Source organism: Penicillium canariense (genome assembly GCF_028826845.1).
Source record: "Penicillium canariense strain IBT 26290 chromosome Unknown utg000001l_segment0_segment0, whole genome shotgun sequence".
In the NCBI taxonomy this organism is placed as follows: domain Eukaryota; kingdom Fungi; phylum Ascomycota; class Eurotiomycetes; order Eurotiales; family Aspergillaceae; genus Penicillium; species Penicillium canariense.
The window spans coordinates 7807234-7824301 of NW_026622728.1; the positions used below are offsets into that span (position 1 = coordinate 7807234).

The following is a 17068-nucleotide window of genomic DNA, read 5'->3' on the forward strand; positions in this document are numbered from 1 at the left end:
GGTTTCTTCCTGTCTCCTGCAGCACTCGGTGTCTTGCATGCACCATCCATGTCCATTGAAGGCGATAGGATGCAAGATAGCCCCAGGAGATCATCTGCCCGGCATGCCGACAACGTGCTGGGGTCACAGCCGCGTCCGAATCAAGAGTCCCAGTCTTCGACGTCATGGGCTCGAGTGCAATTCCGCTGGTACCCGAGCCTTGCGACCAGCATCATGCTCTCTATAATTCCGCCATCCATGAATCATCGGAGCAACTGCAAAAGTCAAAGGTGACAGTGAGCGGTCGAGGTTCAAACACATAAGGAGACTGCTGGCCTCGCGAGGATCGCTATCCACCAGTCCCACGTGACCAGCTCTATGTAGCTTCCTACAACAAGTTCACCGAAACATATGATGCATGTAGTAGATGAGGTAAAATATGACGGTTTTGCTTCAATGATCAAATTACACGGAAAATAATCCCATAGTGCTTATAGAATAATTGAAGGCAATTTAACTACAGGTCTATTCAGGACCTCTGACAGCACCTAATATTCCTTCCAAGCGGTAGGTTGTATCATATGCCCTCAACAGTTCACCTCGGGCCCTTGTTATATTGAACGAAGAGCACGGCAGGACCATATCTACCTAAAACCTTTGGTATCCAATTTCCATGATATACAGCGAAGACCGATGGATTTGCAGCGATTGCGAGCAGTTCTGAAGGGAAACGGATATGAAGGGACCTATTTCGATGACAAGAAAGCCATACCAGCCAAAGTCATACAGTAAATCCGCCTGATCATAGACAGACATCTGACGTGCCGAGGGAAATATCCGATCCACAACGGGGTCTCTAATTGGTCTTGCAGAGCAACGATGTGCTGTAAGATCTGTATCATATAATTCAAGTTACAATAGAGATTATGAATAATGGGTATCAAGGAAAGTAGGAAGTACATAAGCGATAAAATAGGGTTAAGGAAAGAGATCAGAAAATTCTTCAAATGAAGGCCTTCAAATGAAGGCCTTCAAAATGACCCGAAGAATCAGGGGGTAAATCACCTCCCACAATAGTGGAGTACGTCTTTTCCTAGTTCACGCACCGTCCAAGGCATGACTTGACCGTGTAGCCGGAAAATGTCGCCAGGCCACTTGAAAACTATGCCTACAACGGCTAATATCCGATACGACGAGCACGGCGGAGGTTTTTAGTGAGGCCGTGAGTGAGGCCGTGAGTAAGGCCGCCAGTGATGCTGTTGGCATTTTCCAGGCCATGCAGGAGGCCAAAGAGATTCTGGCTGATAAGGCCAAGTGGACCCTCGCTGTCCGAGTCATCGTCCTTAGTAGTGTCATCGTCCTTAGTAGTGTCATCGTCCTTGGTAGTGTCGTCGTTGCCGAGGTTGTCGGCAAGTTGAGATGCCGTCTCAGCATCTTCGGGCATATCATCGGAGTTGTCAACGTCGGGCGTCGTCGGCTCTGCAGGAGTGTCCGGATCATCATCGTCATCCGTTGGCGCCGCAGTCGGCTTCGGTGAGGTCTGAGCAGCAGGGTTCGTGGTCGAAGTCGAGGACGATGTCGGGGAAGGTGGGTTTGACGCAGCAGTGGGTGCCGGGGCAGTGGTGGTGGAGTCCTTAGGACCACTGGACGATGAGGCAGACCCAGAGGATGAGGAAGAGGAGGACGAGGATGCGGGTGCATTGGAAGATAGCGAGGTCTCCGGTGTGTTAGTGGAGGAAGGTGCAGACACCGCGGTCGACGCCGCGTTGTTGGACGGCGACGAACCGGAATCAGAACCACCAAGCGCCTTGCGCACACTTCCGACGAACCCTTCGTTCGCATACGCCTGCGTGGCATCCCACATCATCACGCCGCCGAAGCTCTCGAACTTCTTCGAGTACTCAATCACCTCAGCGAGCTTTGACGCTGGGACGTATCCCGTGCTGGCCGCAGTTGTGTCAGCCGGCACGCCGAGGAGAACCTTGACGTTCTTGTTCTTCGAGACGGTCTTAGCCCAGTTGTCCCATTCCTCGAAGTTGTACTTTGACTTGGTCGCGTCGGTGTCGAAGTTGTTAACGCCGCAGTAGTTGTTGTAGAACTGCACCCAAATGGCATCGATGGAGACCGAGCCATCCAAGATGTCCTTGTCCGACTGATCAGGGTACGGGCATTGAGGGGCGGCAGTCAAGAAGTACTGCTTGCTGTCATCCTTATCCATCAGAGAGCGCAACTCATTGGCAAAGGTTGCCATATGCTGAACATTGGCCTCAAAATCGAAGTCAAAGCCATCCAGACTGGCGTTGCCAAAGGGTCGAAGAGCCTTGGAATCCGCCTTGAGGGGACCGAAGGTCTCCCACATGAGCTTTGCCCCGGCCTTCGCATCATCCTCGGATTTAAAGCCGCCCTCGCTGTAAGTTGCGCCGCCAATGGAGAGAAGGATCGTCTTGCCCTTCTGCTGGCATGTTTCAATGTCATCACTATGAATTGTCAGTTTGACGGGGCGCGGCTGATGATCTTCCTACTCACCCGATCTTGGGACAGTTCTTTAGTTGGGTTCCTTTGAAGACGTCGCAGTCCTGGCTGGTGACAGAGAAATCGACCTCAGGCGCACCACCAGGCCCGTTGATCATCATATCGAACGCCAAGGGAATAACCTATTTATTACTCTTAGTGATCTTATTCCAGAGAATTGAAGCGCGTTGTCCCTACATCAATGTCATTATCTGCAAGTTCAGATGTTAGCCATCTGCCGAGCCTTGTCCTTGGTATCAATTCGGATCAACTCACTATCGCAGTAGTATGACAGCGGGTGTTGATTATCACCACCCTTTCCTTGCAAGGAATTTTGGCCTAACAGGCAAGCCTGTCAGCATATTCATTCCTTACATTGGCCGGTCGAGCATATCATACCCCAGTAAATGGCAATGTTCTTGTCAGAATTCAGGTCGAGTTTTGCCTGCACTCCCCCCAGGCTGGCCAATAGGAGCGATCCCGAAAGATATTTCTGATACCCAGGCATACTGTGTGATCGAGCCAATGAATCTCCTGGCGGGAGGGAAATGAGAGACTATTAATTAATTTAATGCGAATATAAAAAGGAATGAACGGTTCGGCGTATGACGGGATCGCAACCCGGTAAAGGAACGAAAGGGCGAGAAGGCGAGAACAAGGGTAAAAAATCAGGCGCTCGAGGGTTCAGTTCTAGGGATATCTTAAATAGCAGGCCCGGGGATATTTTTCTCCCGGTCTGCATGCCATTAGCGAAAACAATGCGTCCATATTGTACGTCATTTGGTGTTATGGATGTCCCAAGCGCACGGTATGATCCACCGTATCCACGCCAGGGCCAATTTGAGCTCAACCCGAGGTCGCGCATGAATGATTTAACGTGATTTGTCAACTTTGGACTGTTGATTGGTGTGATTTGTCGGTCCAGCAAGCTCGCCTACATTCCAGTGTTGTTGCCAGGGGGTCCAGCGGTTGGTCGTGGAATGTTTCCTGGGCGTCGCGAAATTTGAGGACGAACTATGTTCTAGGCTCACGATACTCGCTACATGGAAATGGAATACATGAGCCTTCAATTATTCAACTTGAAGTGACTTGGAGAACTACGGATTTGTAAAGGGTCCCCGTTCTCTGGTCCTATGAAAGAAGGGCATCGGACATGGCGTACGGCGACATTCCAGGAACGACTGCCCGCCCTACATTGAAGCCAAACGAATATCCCCGTAATGTTCCATACGAGCTAGCCCATTTTTCCCCCAAAACGTGACAGATTAGGGGACTCGTCACAACACGCGATTATCGCGCATTATGGAGCTCATGCACGGATTTAGAACGCGGCTTTATCGAGTGGCTTTGTCCTCCTCCTCTTGAGGTTGGTCTGTCTGTAGCTGACTTCTTCCAACGTGGTTTGATCTTGATGTTGAAATCCGCACTGGCGAGTTTAGAGTTGGTATCTTCGACTTGCGTGAGGGTTTTGGTATTAACCACAGCGATTTCACTCTGGACACCTTCCCAAATTTGGCCAACGCTCCGCGGCCACCGTTGCTGCCGGACAGTATATTCTCGGTGTAAGTAAGCATAGTTCCATGCTTTAATACCTGTCGAGCAAATTCAAGCACCTCAATGAGGAAAGTGAGTATGTTTGTCCATTTTGGACTCAACCTCTCTAGGATCTTTAAGGTTGTTCACTGTATATTCCCAGAAAATGGTGAAGTTGCATCCACTCCTACTCCTCTCAAGGCTTTTGCCGATACCATCCACATAGCCTTAAAACAAACTTGAGCATTCGTACAGAACCCCCACATTTACGGCGACTAGTAGAGATCAGTCTGCAAAGCGCTCTTAGCCGTAGACAATATGGTATCTTCGGTATGCTCTCAAAGTAGTACGTCTGGAGCATTCCACTCCTGATCGATCATTCGCCTTTATGCACAAGGTCCCCTAGAATACAACATGGAAAGTCTGATAGTATGAACTCTTCACTTAAGGAAAGCCTGGATTTCGTTTCCATCAGAACGAATTAATGACTCTTTCGAAAGTTTGGCCTTCATTTTAAACCGTTTCACTTTTGACCATTAAACTTGGAGCGTTTGAAAAAGCTTGGAATGTACGCAAACACTACCGTCATCCATGAAAGGTTTCGACAATATATACCGCATTTTATTATACTCGTAACAAGTTCAACTACCTCCGACATTAGACTTACCGAGGAATCCCAATCACTCGGTGAATAGCCTCGTCGTTACTCATGGCGGTATCAATGACACCAGCTACCTTCAGCACATCCACAACGCCCTCGATCACTTTGCGATCAACACCGCGAGTACTGTTAGTAAACTTGACATCCTTCAACCACTCTGTAGCATCCTCTTCAATGTAGTTGCAGCCCAGCTCACCCGTGCCAAGAAGCTTCACAACCTGGGCAGTGTCGGCTTCGAAGTCCTTGATACCCTGGTCCAGAACCTGGAATAGTTGCTGCAGACGCTGGTCATTCGGCGAGTCTGGGAATAGAGCGGTCGATGCGACAATCATCCATGACGGCCAGGGCGTGAAGATCTCGCCGATGTTCTTCAGTGGTGGGTTTGGCTTCTCGGTAGTCGGGTGGAAGTACGGCTTGGTTGTGAAATGCTCCCACATGAAGAACTCAGCTGTGGGAGTGGGTTCTTGCTCCGGATTCGCCTCGTCCTGTCCAGTGACGCCGTTTCGTAGGGCGCCGAAGGGACCGAGCGGGACGGGGGTCAGGGAATCTGGCTTCCAGCCCTGCTGCTGGGCAAGCACAAATGACATGATATGGGAACCGCTAGATAAGCTCAATCAGCCAAGAGTCCTACGACATTCTGTGGCACGTAGTCGGGATGTCAATGGGTGAACAAGTGTATATACCTTCCTAGCCGACTGACGCCAACTCTCTGATCCTTCAAGTCTGGCACTCCATTGATATTGTTCCGATTACGGCCCGTCACGATTGCCCATCGCAGTGGGTTATCCACCCAGTGGCCGACAACCTTGTATCCTCCCTCAGCGGAGTTCTGCGGCTGCGTTTTGCCTGTCAGACCGGCGACCCATCCCTCGGTCAACCCAATGGCGAGGTCGATCTCATTACCTCGCAGCGACGTGATCATATGGCCCGTGCCGGACGGGAATGGGGTCAGGGCGATCTTGTAGGGAAGGGATGATACGACCGGTGAGCGCAAGGCCAAGTGAAGAGGGGTCAGGTAATGCTCTAATATTGTGTAGGAAATCGCTGTCAGTCTAACTGATCCATAGAAATCTCATGTCGCGAGGGAGCTATACGCCCGGTACATCCGAGTCACCGCAGATGCCGGCCATTGAGCTCAAATCGGGGACATACCGGGCACATAGCCGATACGAATAGTCGGAATGGAGGCCATTGTGCGTATCCGTGTGGTTTATATACCGTTAGAGTGGCAGCAGAATGCAGGAGAGAGGAAGAAATGGCGAGTCTAGCCGCGCGTGGGGGAAAATCCGTGGATCGCGGCATCGCGGGGCAGGTCCCCTCGACTACCCGAAACGGAATCACTACAGGGAGCATCACACCCTTCTCTTGCGCCTTTGAACAAAATTGAATAATATAATTATTAACGTCATTTCATTCAAAATTAAAGGTCTATAGGTCGCTATGGCTCGCTGGGTGCCATCTATCTACAGCAAATGCAGAATACGCTCATAAAAACAGCCGCAATCCCACTCAGTTCATGCGGATGTCCTTCTCTCCCTGTCCCCACCGGCTGTCTTGCTCCAAAGAGCTGCCAGCAGCCCGGCCGGATGCGCGCGTAAACCTCCAGTACTGGAAGCCCAGGTACAGGTCGCACACGCACTGGAACATACCGCACATCTTGAACGCCCAGGGAATGACCTCCGTGCTACAGAAGAAGTAGCTCATCTTCATGGTGTCACCCAAGATCCAAGAGGCTAGAACGGACACCCGGAATCCCTTGCAAGAGCCAGAGCGGTGGTTGGCGAGGACTTGGGGGATCGGGAGAATGGCCTCGACGGCAAGACCGATAGCGCCCAGGATGCTGATATAGGTCGCAGACTCGGAGATAGGAGTGAGGTGGAAGACGGTCAAGATGGCCACGAAGTAGGCGAGGAAGAGCCAATACCTATGACAGGATCGTGTGTCAGTCTCTCTGGCGGCCAGGGGGGTGCGAAAGGACTTACGGCTTGGTGTTCCTCCACTGCCAGAAATCATACGGCCGGTTGAATCCACCATCGGAGCCACCACTGGTAAAGGGTGTATGCTCGATACCATTTTTCGCGCCAACGCCGGGCCGGTTGTCCAAAGCAACCTTGAGTAGGGCCATCTGCACCAAAATCATGATCATAGCCTGAGCCAGCAAGGCCTTCGAGTAGTATTCGCCAAACCAGTAAAAGACCCTAGTGAGCGCGTTAATCCCAATGTCCATTGCGCTCAGCCCTTCGTGCCGTCAAATTGATATTGGGGGTCTTACTTCAAGATCGAAGCGACAAGCATAATCAATGGAATGTCGAGCGAAAATCCGACCGAACTCCTATTCCGCTGAATGCTAAGGATCTGGTCCAGGTAGGACGTGAGGGGGGAGGAAATGAGACTGTTTCAACCATCATTAACACACAGTTCCTCTCAAAATGGACATGAATCTTCGGTCCGGAACATACAAGATAGGCGCGGCATATTCAATCGCGAGTTGAATGAGATACATGGTGCCAGTGAAGATCTTCCGCGGCCTCCGGAGGGCGTATACTCGGGATCAGCAACTCAACGGGATCGGGGGATAATCGCGTCCAAGTAGGATGGAGACTCCGGCGCGATTCAGCGTAAATTGACCAGACAATGGTCACAACCACGAGGCACAAGGGGCAGCTTCGGACGGACGAACCCAAAAAAACCAGCGAGGAACAGGGCGGAGGACAAGGCCCGGCGCGGCCGCGACGCATGCGGCCTTTTTCAGGCTTATGTCAGCCACCCTGTCGATCACCGGGGCCGCGGCAACCCGTATGGGCGGTTTTTCAGGGCTTGGCGAAGCCTCGGAAATCTTCTCAGCCCCGTGCGGATGTAAAAAGGGATCATGGTCATAGGTGCTGGCTCTGTATTAGAATTGTTTTATAATTGTTTCATAATTTGATTACCTTTGCTTCGAGATGCGGATTGACCGTGTGTAGAAGCGAATTAATACCTATTGACTGCTCATCTCAATTTTGATATTTATGACCGATCTGTCACTACTAAAATGAGATGTTAGGTAGATAATTAATAGACACGGTGGCTCATATCTGTCAGCTATGGAGAAATCAAAGGGGAAGCTGCTCGCATGACAGCCCCCACGCCCGGCTTGGTCTGTGCCCATAAGGCTGGTGAGAGACTTGCTAGACCGGGCCTCGCCAAGGCATTACCCATTCATTTACATCCATCAGTTCAGCTGTCGACTTCCCTTCTCTTTTTTTGTGGTGATATATTTGAAGACGAAGACTAGCAACTTCTCTGCGGTGGATAATGCTCATCATCCTGCGAGAACCTCCAGATCCATATGACTCGACGCATAACCAACCTCAGATATATATGTATCTTGAATGAGGTACATGTTGAAGCTGCCTACGAATGGTTCATTCGAATCCACACTGTACGTTAAAAGCAGTTATTGCATTTGTGATGTCCTTCATCTTTGAGGAAGGGTTCGTTTCAACTTTGTGTATGATCTCTTATTGGTTGTGTTCAACACTCGCACATCATGGTCGCGACTGGGGGAATTGTCATGTGGTGAATCGCCTACAGAAACGAACTAATGAAATGCGGAGCTCATGTTATGGAAAAACCCCTGCATTATCGATAAAGAGCGCCTAGGTTGTCTATTGTTGCCTACACATCACAGTTTGCCATGGCCCACAGGTGCTAAGCCTCATTTGGATCTGAAGACTTTCTAATTTTGGAATGATCTCACTCCCTGTTGATCTCCACATGCACGAATAAACGCCTTTCGCACAGTTAATACTCGGTCCTCTCTGGGGTCATTTATTACAAAGTGTACACCCTCGACCATGCCAATCCCTACCCTTATAGACGAATCCATGGCAGAGGAGTATTCAATCAGAGTACAGAGGGAGAGGGAGCGGCATCGGCAATGGTTACGCTCACACAGAGCAGCTCAGGAGCCTGAGTATCCTCAGGATCTCCTAGACCATGTGAATGAAGCATGTGCTAGAGCAGACCAAGAAAGCCCCGGAGAGCGCGTCTATGTTATGACCCATGCGATTCTGCGGGTATATTCCGAGCCCATTTTTTTGATAGAGGGTGTCTATAGTACGCTCAAGAAAGCTAATGTGGCCGCGATGAATTTTTTTAAGAACGATTATCGTATCTTCTTCCGAGAGAGAGGGTTGGACGGAGATGTCCTCCTTTGCCCCCTCAGGCACAAGAATCAACAGCTACAGGAGGGTAGAATGGGATATTGGATGTGATGGAGAACTGTGCCTGATTGCGCATGACTCGGAGGGGCACAAATTTTGTGTTGAGGTACAGACTCGCTGGATGGAATGATCCGGAATTATGGGCGAAGAGGAAATTTTCTTTCAATGGCTGGATGCTCTAGGTGCTGCTTTATGGCATATTTTCTGTTCAAATACTTGAGCGCTCATTGAGCCTGGATTGCTACGCAAATTGTCTAGATATGTGACATGTTTGTACGACTTGCCTGTCTTTTAAAGCTTTCGTCAACGTGGGAAAGCGCGTGTCTGAGAAATTCCAAGCTCAGCCATACTTATTCAGTCGCTAAAATAACCGACTTTCTAAGGCTTCTTGAAAGAACAAATCCGTGGCTGGATTGCATGCTACATCAAGACCCCTGATCATCTAATAACTATCGCACATGTATATCATGTCATGTCGAACAAACAACAACGCACTGCTTAAAACTCTATCCGCCATGTCTTTCCAATGCCAACATTCGGGCTCTTGACAACAGCATACGACGCCTTGCCGCCCTTCTGCTCGAAGTACTCCAGCGAGGCCGTGGATCCAGCCTTAGCCCCATCCTCGATGATGGTCACACTACTCTTGTCCTTCCACGAGGCTGGAGGATCAACGACAATCACTCGCTCCACAGTCACAGCTGCCATGGTCTTCAAATACTCGGCGGTCTTGGCACCGTTAGTGCCAATATCTTCCGACGACAGGATCGAGTCCCGGTACTGGAAGCGGCGGTGAATGTAGCCGCCACGCTCGTAGTTGAAGGTCTCGCCATCGTCCACGTAGAGAGTACCGTCAGCCTCGCCGTTCTTGTCCAGAGTGATGACAAAGGTGTAGGGGTCCCAGCGCATCAGAGCGCTGCTGCGACGAGGACGGTCCCGGCGAGGAACAACGTGACCGGCCTGGATCAACAGGGGGATCTTGTCCTCGGGGGCGGGGACAGTGTGTCGCTTGCCGGCGCCCTGATAGATTGTGAAATCGAAGTAGTCATAGTATTTCTCGTCGTCAGCGATATAAATGTCGGTGGTAAAGGTGTTCTCTTTCACGACAGGCTTGGCGAGAAGACCAGTGTCGCCGAGATACAGCTGGTCGTCGATGGCAAAGCCCTCCTCATCATCGGGGAAGACGTAGTACTGAGGACGCACAATGGGAGTGCCGTTGACGGAGGCTTCATGGAAAGCGGTGTACCAAGCGGGCAGAAGCTGGTATCTCAGGCGAATGGCCTGGGAGATGATGGTTCGGTGTGGCTCACTGATCAAATAGGGCTCGCGACGGCGGGTATCAATGTGGGCGTGGGCACGGAAGAAGGGATACCAGATACCGGCTTGGTACCAGCGGGCCAGAAGGTCCCTGTCAGGATTGTGGAAGAAACCACCGACGTCAGCCCCCGCGAAGGGGAAACCAGCAATGCCGTTGTTCAGAACCATGGGAAGGGAGATGGCCAGATGGTCCCAGGTGGCCTGGTTGTCTCCAGTCCACATAGCCGACATGCGCTGGGCTCCCGCGAAGTATGAGCGAGTCAGGATGAAAGGACGACGGACCTCACCCTTCTTGCGCTCCAACATGGCTTGGTACGTGGCATTCACCAAGGTCATACCATTCACGTTGTGAACATCACGGTGCTCCCAGTTGCCATAGTGCAGGTTGTCCTTAGGCATGGTAGTCTCCGGGCCGTTGAAAACTGAGGGCTCGTTCATGTCGTTCCAGATAAACAGGTTGGGCATGGAACCTTTGAACCTGTCATACTTGTGGAGGCTACTCCACCACGGGGATGCAGCAGGGTTAAAGCAATCAACCCAGTTCGAGGAACCGGGCCAGCACCATCCATCATATACTTCGCCGTCCTTGTTCAGAACAGCAAGGCCCTTGCTGTTTAGTTCCTGTGAAACATAATAGTTCTCCTTGTTCTTGATATGAGGATCAATAAGAACCACGAGCTTCCGCTCGGACGCAGCAAGCTTCTCCTGCATGCCCTTTGGGTTGGGGAAGGTGAGAGGGTCCCAGGTGAAGTACTTCCGGTCGTCGGTGTATTCCAGGTCGAGCCAGATCACATCATAGGGTATCTGGTACTTGTCAAACTTGGCATCCACTTCTTTCACATCTTCGTCAGTAACATAGTTCCAGCGGCACTGGTGGTAAGCGATGGCAAAGTGCTGGGGAAGCTGAGTATAGCCAGTGAGTTCGCCATATGTCTTGCTGAGGTCCTGAGGCGTGGGACCCAAGAAGACGAAAAGATCGATCCGGCCAGCCTCGGAGAACCAGTGAGTATGAGTGTTGGTCTTCGAATTGGCACTCATGGAGAGCGGGTTGGATGATGCACTCTTCTTAACGATGTCGACCCAAGTTTCCGCAGCATTGAGCCAAAAAACACCGACGGTCGAGCCCTTCCGGTGGGCCTGCATGAACGGAATCGATCCATACAGGGTCATAGGGCTGTCGAGCTCATATTCGAAGACATCCGAGTTGTACATGCGGTAAGGGTTCTCATGATTACCAGAACCACCTCGCGTCTCTTTAAGGGAAAGCGAGTCCGCGTGCTCGGGAATGCCGAAGACATGGTTGTAACTGGGGAAGGTGATATCAAGACCAATACTCTCGGGGCCGCGAGGCTTGGAGTCGGTGTTTCCGCCGAAGCTCTCCTCCCACCAAGTGCTCTCGTCTTCTCCGGACTCTCCGTCCTTGCCCTCCACCTTCGGCCGCCAGTGTTCCATGTTTAAGAAGCCTTGGTGGTTCAGCTGGATATGGGTCTGGCCATCTCTCTGGAATTCGACCTCAAACGGCGCATGACGAATGATCGCCTCAAATTTGTTCTCGGGTCCATACAGGACCTTCGTGAAACCTGTCTCGGATTGGGCGTTCAGAGTCGCGGACCTGCTAGCGTCCAGACCGCCAACAATAACCCATTTCTCGGCCTCATCATAACGCTTCTTATTTGCCTTGCTGCCATGTCGGACTTCGACATCGCCCTTCAAGCGCTTCTCCTCATCGACAAGCAGGCGAGCGGCACCGGATTCCAAAAAGGAAAGGGCAAGAGGCAAATGAACTTTTTCATTGGCCGAGGTTGTTTTTATGAGGACTCCGGTCAACTGGCCATCCTTGAAGTGAATAGTGGCAGGATCAAGCTCGTAGGGGGAGCTCCAGGACGCGCCTTGACCGGAGGCATTATCGGCGTAGGCTCGGTTTCGTCTACAGAAGCCGGATTGGTCGCAAGTTTTAAAATTTTCATGCTTCACGGCCACTGTAGAATAATTCAGTTAGTCTCTGACAGGAACATAAGTCCAAGTAGCTGTGAGGGTTCTTACATCCGGGGGCAACAATGAATGCGATGAGTACGACCAAGGAGAGCAGTGGCGTCCAGCGGGATGCAGGCCGACTCCTGGCCATGATATCCGGGATAAATACAATCAGAGACCCTCAATCTCTGACCCAATGCGTCGTAAGAGTTCGATGTCGACCAGCATCCGAGGGGCGTGACACCTGTCAATAGGGAAGCTCCAGGCTGGCCTGACGACGGGGAGCTGGGGTAAGACACCTTAGGCACCAAGGCTATTAAGGCCATAATCAGGCCACCAAAAATGTATTGAGTGAGGTGTCCGTCTTATGCCTCAGGCAGTCAACACCCTCAGCCCCACCAATCGCGGCCAAAAAAAGGCTCTCAGGTATTTATTCTCCTTCCCCCCCTCCTCCTCCTTCCGCTCCCCATCCCCTCAGATCTTCAGTCCCCAATCCATCAAAATGTCCGACGAGCAGACGTGAGTTACCGACTTTTACCCAATTCCTCTTCTTTACCCCTCACACTCCCCCAACCTTGGCTGTTTCTTCTTGCGACCCTCCCTAGCGGTGAAGATGAAGCTAATCAATCGGTACAGTTTCATTGCCATCAAGCCCGATGGTGTCCAGGTATGAATGCGAAGCCTATAGTGGCCTATCTCCTGACGAATAGTCGGCCCGATCGGCAATTGAGTCTCAATTGCTAACCTAACCTTAGCGTGGCCTCGTTGGTCCCATCATCTCTCGCTTCGAGAACCGTGGCTTCAAGCTTGTTGCCATGAAGCTCACCTCCCCCAGCCAGGAGCACCTCGAGAAGCACTACGCCGACCTCGCCGGCAAGGGCTTCTTCAAGGGCCTCATCTCCTGTGAGTCTCCGCAACTACCGAATGTACCCTTCCCCGCCTTCGCAAGCTTCTAACACAGGTTGCTAGACATGCTGAGCGGCCCCATCTGCGCCATGGTCTGGGAGGGCAAGGACGCCGTCAAGACCGGTCGCGTCATCTTGGGTGCCACCAACCCCCTGGCCTCCGCTCCCGGCACCATCCGTGGTGACTACGCCATCGATGTCGGCCGCAACGTCTGCCACGGCTCCGACAGCGTCGAGAACGCCAAGAAGGAGATTGCCCTCTGGTTCTCCCCCTCCGAGGTCCTGCAGTGGAAGTCCACCCAGGCCCAGTGGGTCTACGAGTAAATTACTCATCCCATGAACCTTGTGTTTGACGAGTGCCTTCCCTCGGCTGCTTGCGCGATAGTTTTGCAATAGTGTTGAGAGAAGGCCCGTTATGGCTACAAATTCAAACTTCCATCATATGGTTTATGAGTACAGACTGTTTTGGTATCTTTCTGGTAGTGTACAAGTGGTGTTCAGCTTCTGCCGAACAGCCTCCTAGCGGCATTAGTCGTCGGCGCCAAGATCGCCCGTGCGAACCACGGCGTGGCCCAGACACTGGCTGCTATACGGACAGGCAGTAGAGCTTTCGTAATCGCATAGGCTGTCGCGAATTCCAACACCAGCCGCACGCCTGCTTGCTCTTTCTGTTGGGCTTGCCCGACTCCAGTAAATTCGTGCTCTGCGACGGTATTGATGTCGGATTCCTCAACCCAGCCCTTTTTCCTCAACCAGCGCCCAAACCGCTTCGCTCCCTCGTCAAAGGCATTGCTTTCCCCGGACTCCGAGCTAAGGTCTGGCATCCATGCGCCAGAGTGAAACGCAGCGACTAGCCCGAAAAGCGGCAGCACCGCTGTGATTTCGTGCAAGATCAAGAAAGACGTAACGTGCGTCACCGGAGCTCCTAATAGCGGTTTTGTATAGTTGCGGAGGAATCGTGGCAGGCGGTCATTGAACCGATGTATACGGGATCGGGAATCTTTAGGGCTTGCTTGAGCTGGCCGCGGCGCCTGCGAGGGGTTCGGGGGCGTGGAAAAGGTTCGTCGCGACAGCAGGCCAGACTGTTGCACAGCATTGGCGCGGACTCGGCGAAGGAAGGTCGGGAAGTTCACAGAATGCCGGACAGCCATGTTGGATTGTGGCCTGGAAAAGGATAGAACGGAAATAAACAGCGCCTCTCAGCAGGAACCTGCCTCGCTTTGGCAGTACAGACGGTGCGATTGTTCTCTCCTATTGACCCGGCCGCGGTTTGGTGAGCGGCGATCGCGAGAGCTCGTACCGGGGGCCGATTACGGCGGCCGATAGCGATCAGTTCGCATGCCCGCCTATTTCGCTGATGGTATTTCGTCCCAAGGATGTCTTGATGTTTGCAAACTAGTAGGCAAATATCTGCTAATAGTCTACATTTCGAGATGTCTACAAAATAAATCTTTTCGGGACCACAATAAGCCATTGCTATATACGTGAAAAGGACTCGTCAAGAGCTTGCAATCGCTGCCGCATATCGTGCTGAGTAATGGCCTTGCCGGGTGATCTTACGTTCTTCGAGCAGGCTTGTTCCCAGCTGTAAAAAAAGGATAACTGGGCAGAAAGGAGCGAACGTAGAATAAGAAAGAGCAGGTAGCTACGGAAAACCCGGCGTAGATCATGCAGTATGCGGAATGGCCGTCATCGGCAGGCGTAGACCTCATATTTCCCGATGCAACCAGCCTGGATCGGAGATCCATGGAGGTCCACTTCTGCCCAAATCTTCTTTCTTTCCCTCCAACACCCTCTCCCATTGCCGTTCACGACATCCTTCGCAATGGAGAAGAAGATCACAGAGAAGATTGCGGCCTTGCCGCCGGACGCTAATTACTTCTCGCTGGAGTTCTTCCCTCCTAAGACCCGGATGGTGGGGTGACCCCGCGTGCGCTCGTCGTGGCGAAAACAACCCAGGTTGCTAATGAGATCGCTACTATAGGGTTTCGCGAACCTGTCTGCGCGTCTGGAGCGGATGGCTCAGGCCCTGCGCCCGCTCTTCGTAACGGTCACTTGGGGTGCAGGCGGAAGCACGGCGGCCCGTTCCCTCGAACTGGCGGAAGTCTGCCAACGCCAGTTGCAGTTGACGACGGTGCTGCACCTGACATGCACGAACATGAGCCGCGCGCTGGTGGACATGGCGCTGGAAGAGGCCAAGGTGCTCGGCATTCGCAATATCCTGGCTTTGCGCGGAGACCCGCCCCGCAGCGAGGAATACAACATGCATGGAGAGGATGATAGCAACAAGGACTTCACTTTCGCGGTGGACCTGGTTCGGTACATTCGCAAGCAACATGGCGACTACTTCTGCATTGGTGTTGCTGCATACCCAGAGGGCCATCCGGCCGACTCGTTCCAGGATGTTCAGGATCCAGTCCGCGACCTTCCCTACCTCATTGAGAAGACCCTCGCCGGTGCGGACTTCATCATGACCCAGCTCACATACGACATCGAGGCATACCAGAAGTTTGAGGATATGCTTCGGAACCACGAGTCTGGCGTCTTCAAGACCATCCCCATTATCCCAGGTCTGATGCCCATCCACAGCTATAAGATTCTCACCCGAGTGACGAAGCTCAGCCACGTCCATATCCCAGATCCCATTGCCAAGCGCATGGAAGAACTGAAGCATGACGATGATGCAGTAAAGCGCGCCGGTGTGGATATTGTCAGCGAGATTGTTGGAGGAATCCAAGAGCTCAAGTCTCCCGGGCCGCGGGGTTTCCATTTCTATACTTTGAACTTGGAAAAGACCGTTTCATTCATTTTAGAGAGATGTGATCTAATCCCGGCCTTCACGGACATCGAGGATGATTATGCGGTTGTGGACGTCGACGGTGTCCTTCCTCTTGACGCCCCGGCTCGCCTGGCCAGACGCCGGGCTTCTTCTATGAACTCGCAGCCACACAACCGTTTAATTGTGGATAAGCTTTCGGCAAAGGGCTCTTCCCACGATTCTGTCCATGAGGCCCTTGCGAACAGCGTGGGGCAGCCAGCAATGCCTCCTGGCCGGGGTACCACCCTTCAGATCTCCGAGGGGTTGGGCTCTCTTGGCAGAGAGGCCACATGGGATGACTTCCCTAACGGTCGATGGGGTGATGCACGCTCCCCTGCTTTCGGTGAGATAGACGGATACGGCCCATCCCTCCACGTCACTTCTGCAGTGGCCCGCCGTATTTGGGGTCACCCTGTTGAGCACTCCGATATCAGCACCCTCTTCCGCCGCCACGTTTCCGGAGAGCTGTACATGGTGCCCTGGTCTGAGGGTGGTGCTGAGGAAGGCGCCGGCCTGAATGCGGAGACAGAGCTTATCCGGCCCGAGCTGCTCAAGCTCATCGACGGTCGAGGCTGGTGGACACTAGCCTCGCAGCCCGCCGTCAACGGTGTCCGTAGCGACCACCACATCTTTGGCTGGGGCCCACAGCGCGAGGGTTTTGTCTTCCAGAAGCCCTTCGTCGAGTTCTTCTGTCCCAACAAGGACTACACCGACATTCTCAAGCCGTTGTTCGCAAAGCACGGCCATGACAAGCTAGTATGGTTCGCCACCAATACCACCGGCGCCTTCGAGTCCTCGCTCCCTGTTCAGCCCGCCGATGTTGAGCTCGACGACCTGAATTCCAACCCCGAGAGCGTCAACGCCGTCACCTGGGGTGTCTTCCGTGGCAAGGAGATTGTTACCCCGACCATCATTGAAGAAGTCAGCTTCCGCGCCTGGGGCGAGGAAGCCTTCCGTATCTGGGACGAATGGCGCCGCATTTACCCGCGTGGCTCGCCCACCGAGCGCTTCCTTGGCTCGACCAAGAACGACGTCTGGCTCGTCTGCGTCGTTGGTCAGCAATTCGGCGCAGGTACTCCCCAAGGCAGCAAGGAGGAAGAGGACGAGGTCAAGTGGATGTGGCGCGTGTTAGCGGGCGAGACTCAGTGAGCCAGGGGGAGTCTAC

At 52.6% G+C, this 17068-nt stretch overlaps 7 protein-coding genes across 7 annotated transcripts; 2 read left to right on the forward strand and 5 right to left on the reverse strand.

The window, feature by feature from the left end:
• Positions 1-1156: 1156 nt before the first annotated feature.
• Positions 1157-2998, reverse strand: N7482_002694 (glycoside hydrolase family 18 protein; the record flags this gene model as incomplete). The annotated part of the gene is made up of 5 exons (XM_056684819.1): positions 1157-2456; positions 2506-2633; positions 2689-2702; positions 2767-2829; positions 2890-2998. 5 exons carry the CDS (start codon positions 2996-2998, stop codon positions 1157-1159), a joined length of 1614 nt encoding a protein of 537 aa, XP_056548425.1.
• A 1688-nt stretch (positions 2999-4686) lies between these two features.
• Positions 4687-5876, reverse strand: N7482_002695 (uncharacterized protein; the record flags this gene model as incomplete). The annotated part of the gene is made up of 3 exons (XM_056684820.1): positions 4687-5284; positions 5368-5707; positions 5837-5876. 3 exons carry the CDS (start codon positions 5874-5876, stop codon positions 4687-4689), a joined length of 978 nt encoding a protein of 325 aa, XP_056548426.1.
• A 317-nt stretch (positions 5877-6193) lies between these two features.
• On the reverse strand, positions 6194-7187 carry N7482_002696 (PQ-loop repeat-containing protein; the record flags this gene model as incomplete). The annotated part of the gene is made up of 4 exons (XM_056684821.1): positions 6194-6608; positions 6667-6882; positions 6957-7076; positions 7144-7187. 4 exons carry the CDS (start codon positions 7185-7187, stop codon positions 6194-6196), a joined length of 795 nt encoding a protein of 264 aa, XP_056548427.1.
• Positions 7188-9387: 2200 nt separating this feature from the next.
• Positions 9388-12331, reverse strand: N7482_002697 (glucan 1,3-alpha-glucosidase ROT2; the record flags this gene model as incomplete). The annotated part of the gene is made up of 2 exons (XM_056684822.1): positions 9388-12185; positions 12250-12331. 2 exons carry the CDS (start codon positions 12329-12331, stop codon positions 9388-9390), a joined length of 2880 nt encoding a protein of 959 aa, XP_056548428.1.
• Positions 12332-12652: 321 nt separating this feature from the next.
• Positions 12653-13409, forward strand: N7482_002698 (Nucleoside diphosphate kinase; the record flags this gene model as incomplete). The annotated part of the gene is made up of 4 exons (XM_056684823.1): positions 12653-12699; positions 12817-12847; positions 12936-13083; positions 13150-13409. The coding sequence occupies exons 1-4, from the start codon at positions 12683-12685 to the stop codon at positions 13407-13409; spliced, it is 456 nt and encodes a 151-aa protein (XP_056548429.1). The 5' UTR covers positions 12653-12682.
• A 173-nt stretch (positions 13410-13582) lies between these two features.
• Positions 13583-14236, reverse strand: N7482_002699 (uncharacterized protein; the record flags this gene model as incomplete). The annotated part of the gene is made up of 1 exon (XM_056684824.1): positions 13583-14236. One exon carries the CDS (start codon positions 14234-14236, stop codon positions 13583-13585), a length of 654 nt encoding a protein of 217 aa, XP_056548430.1.
• Positions 14237-14910: 674 nt separating this feature from the next.
• N7482_002700 (methylenetetrahydrofolate reductase (NAD(P)H) MET12) lies at positions 14911-17052 on the forward strand (the record flags this gene model as incomplete). The annotated part of the gene is made up of 2 exons (XM_056684825.1): positions 14911-15000; positions 15070-17052. The coding sequence occupies 2 exons, from the start codon at positions 14911-14913 to the stop codon at positions 17050-17052; spliced, it is 2073 nt and encodes a 690-aa protein (XP_056548431.1).
• Positions 17053-17068: the final 16 nt, after the last annotated feature.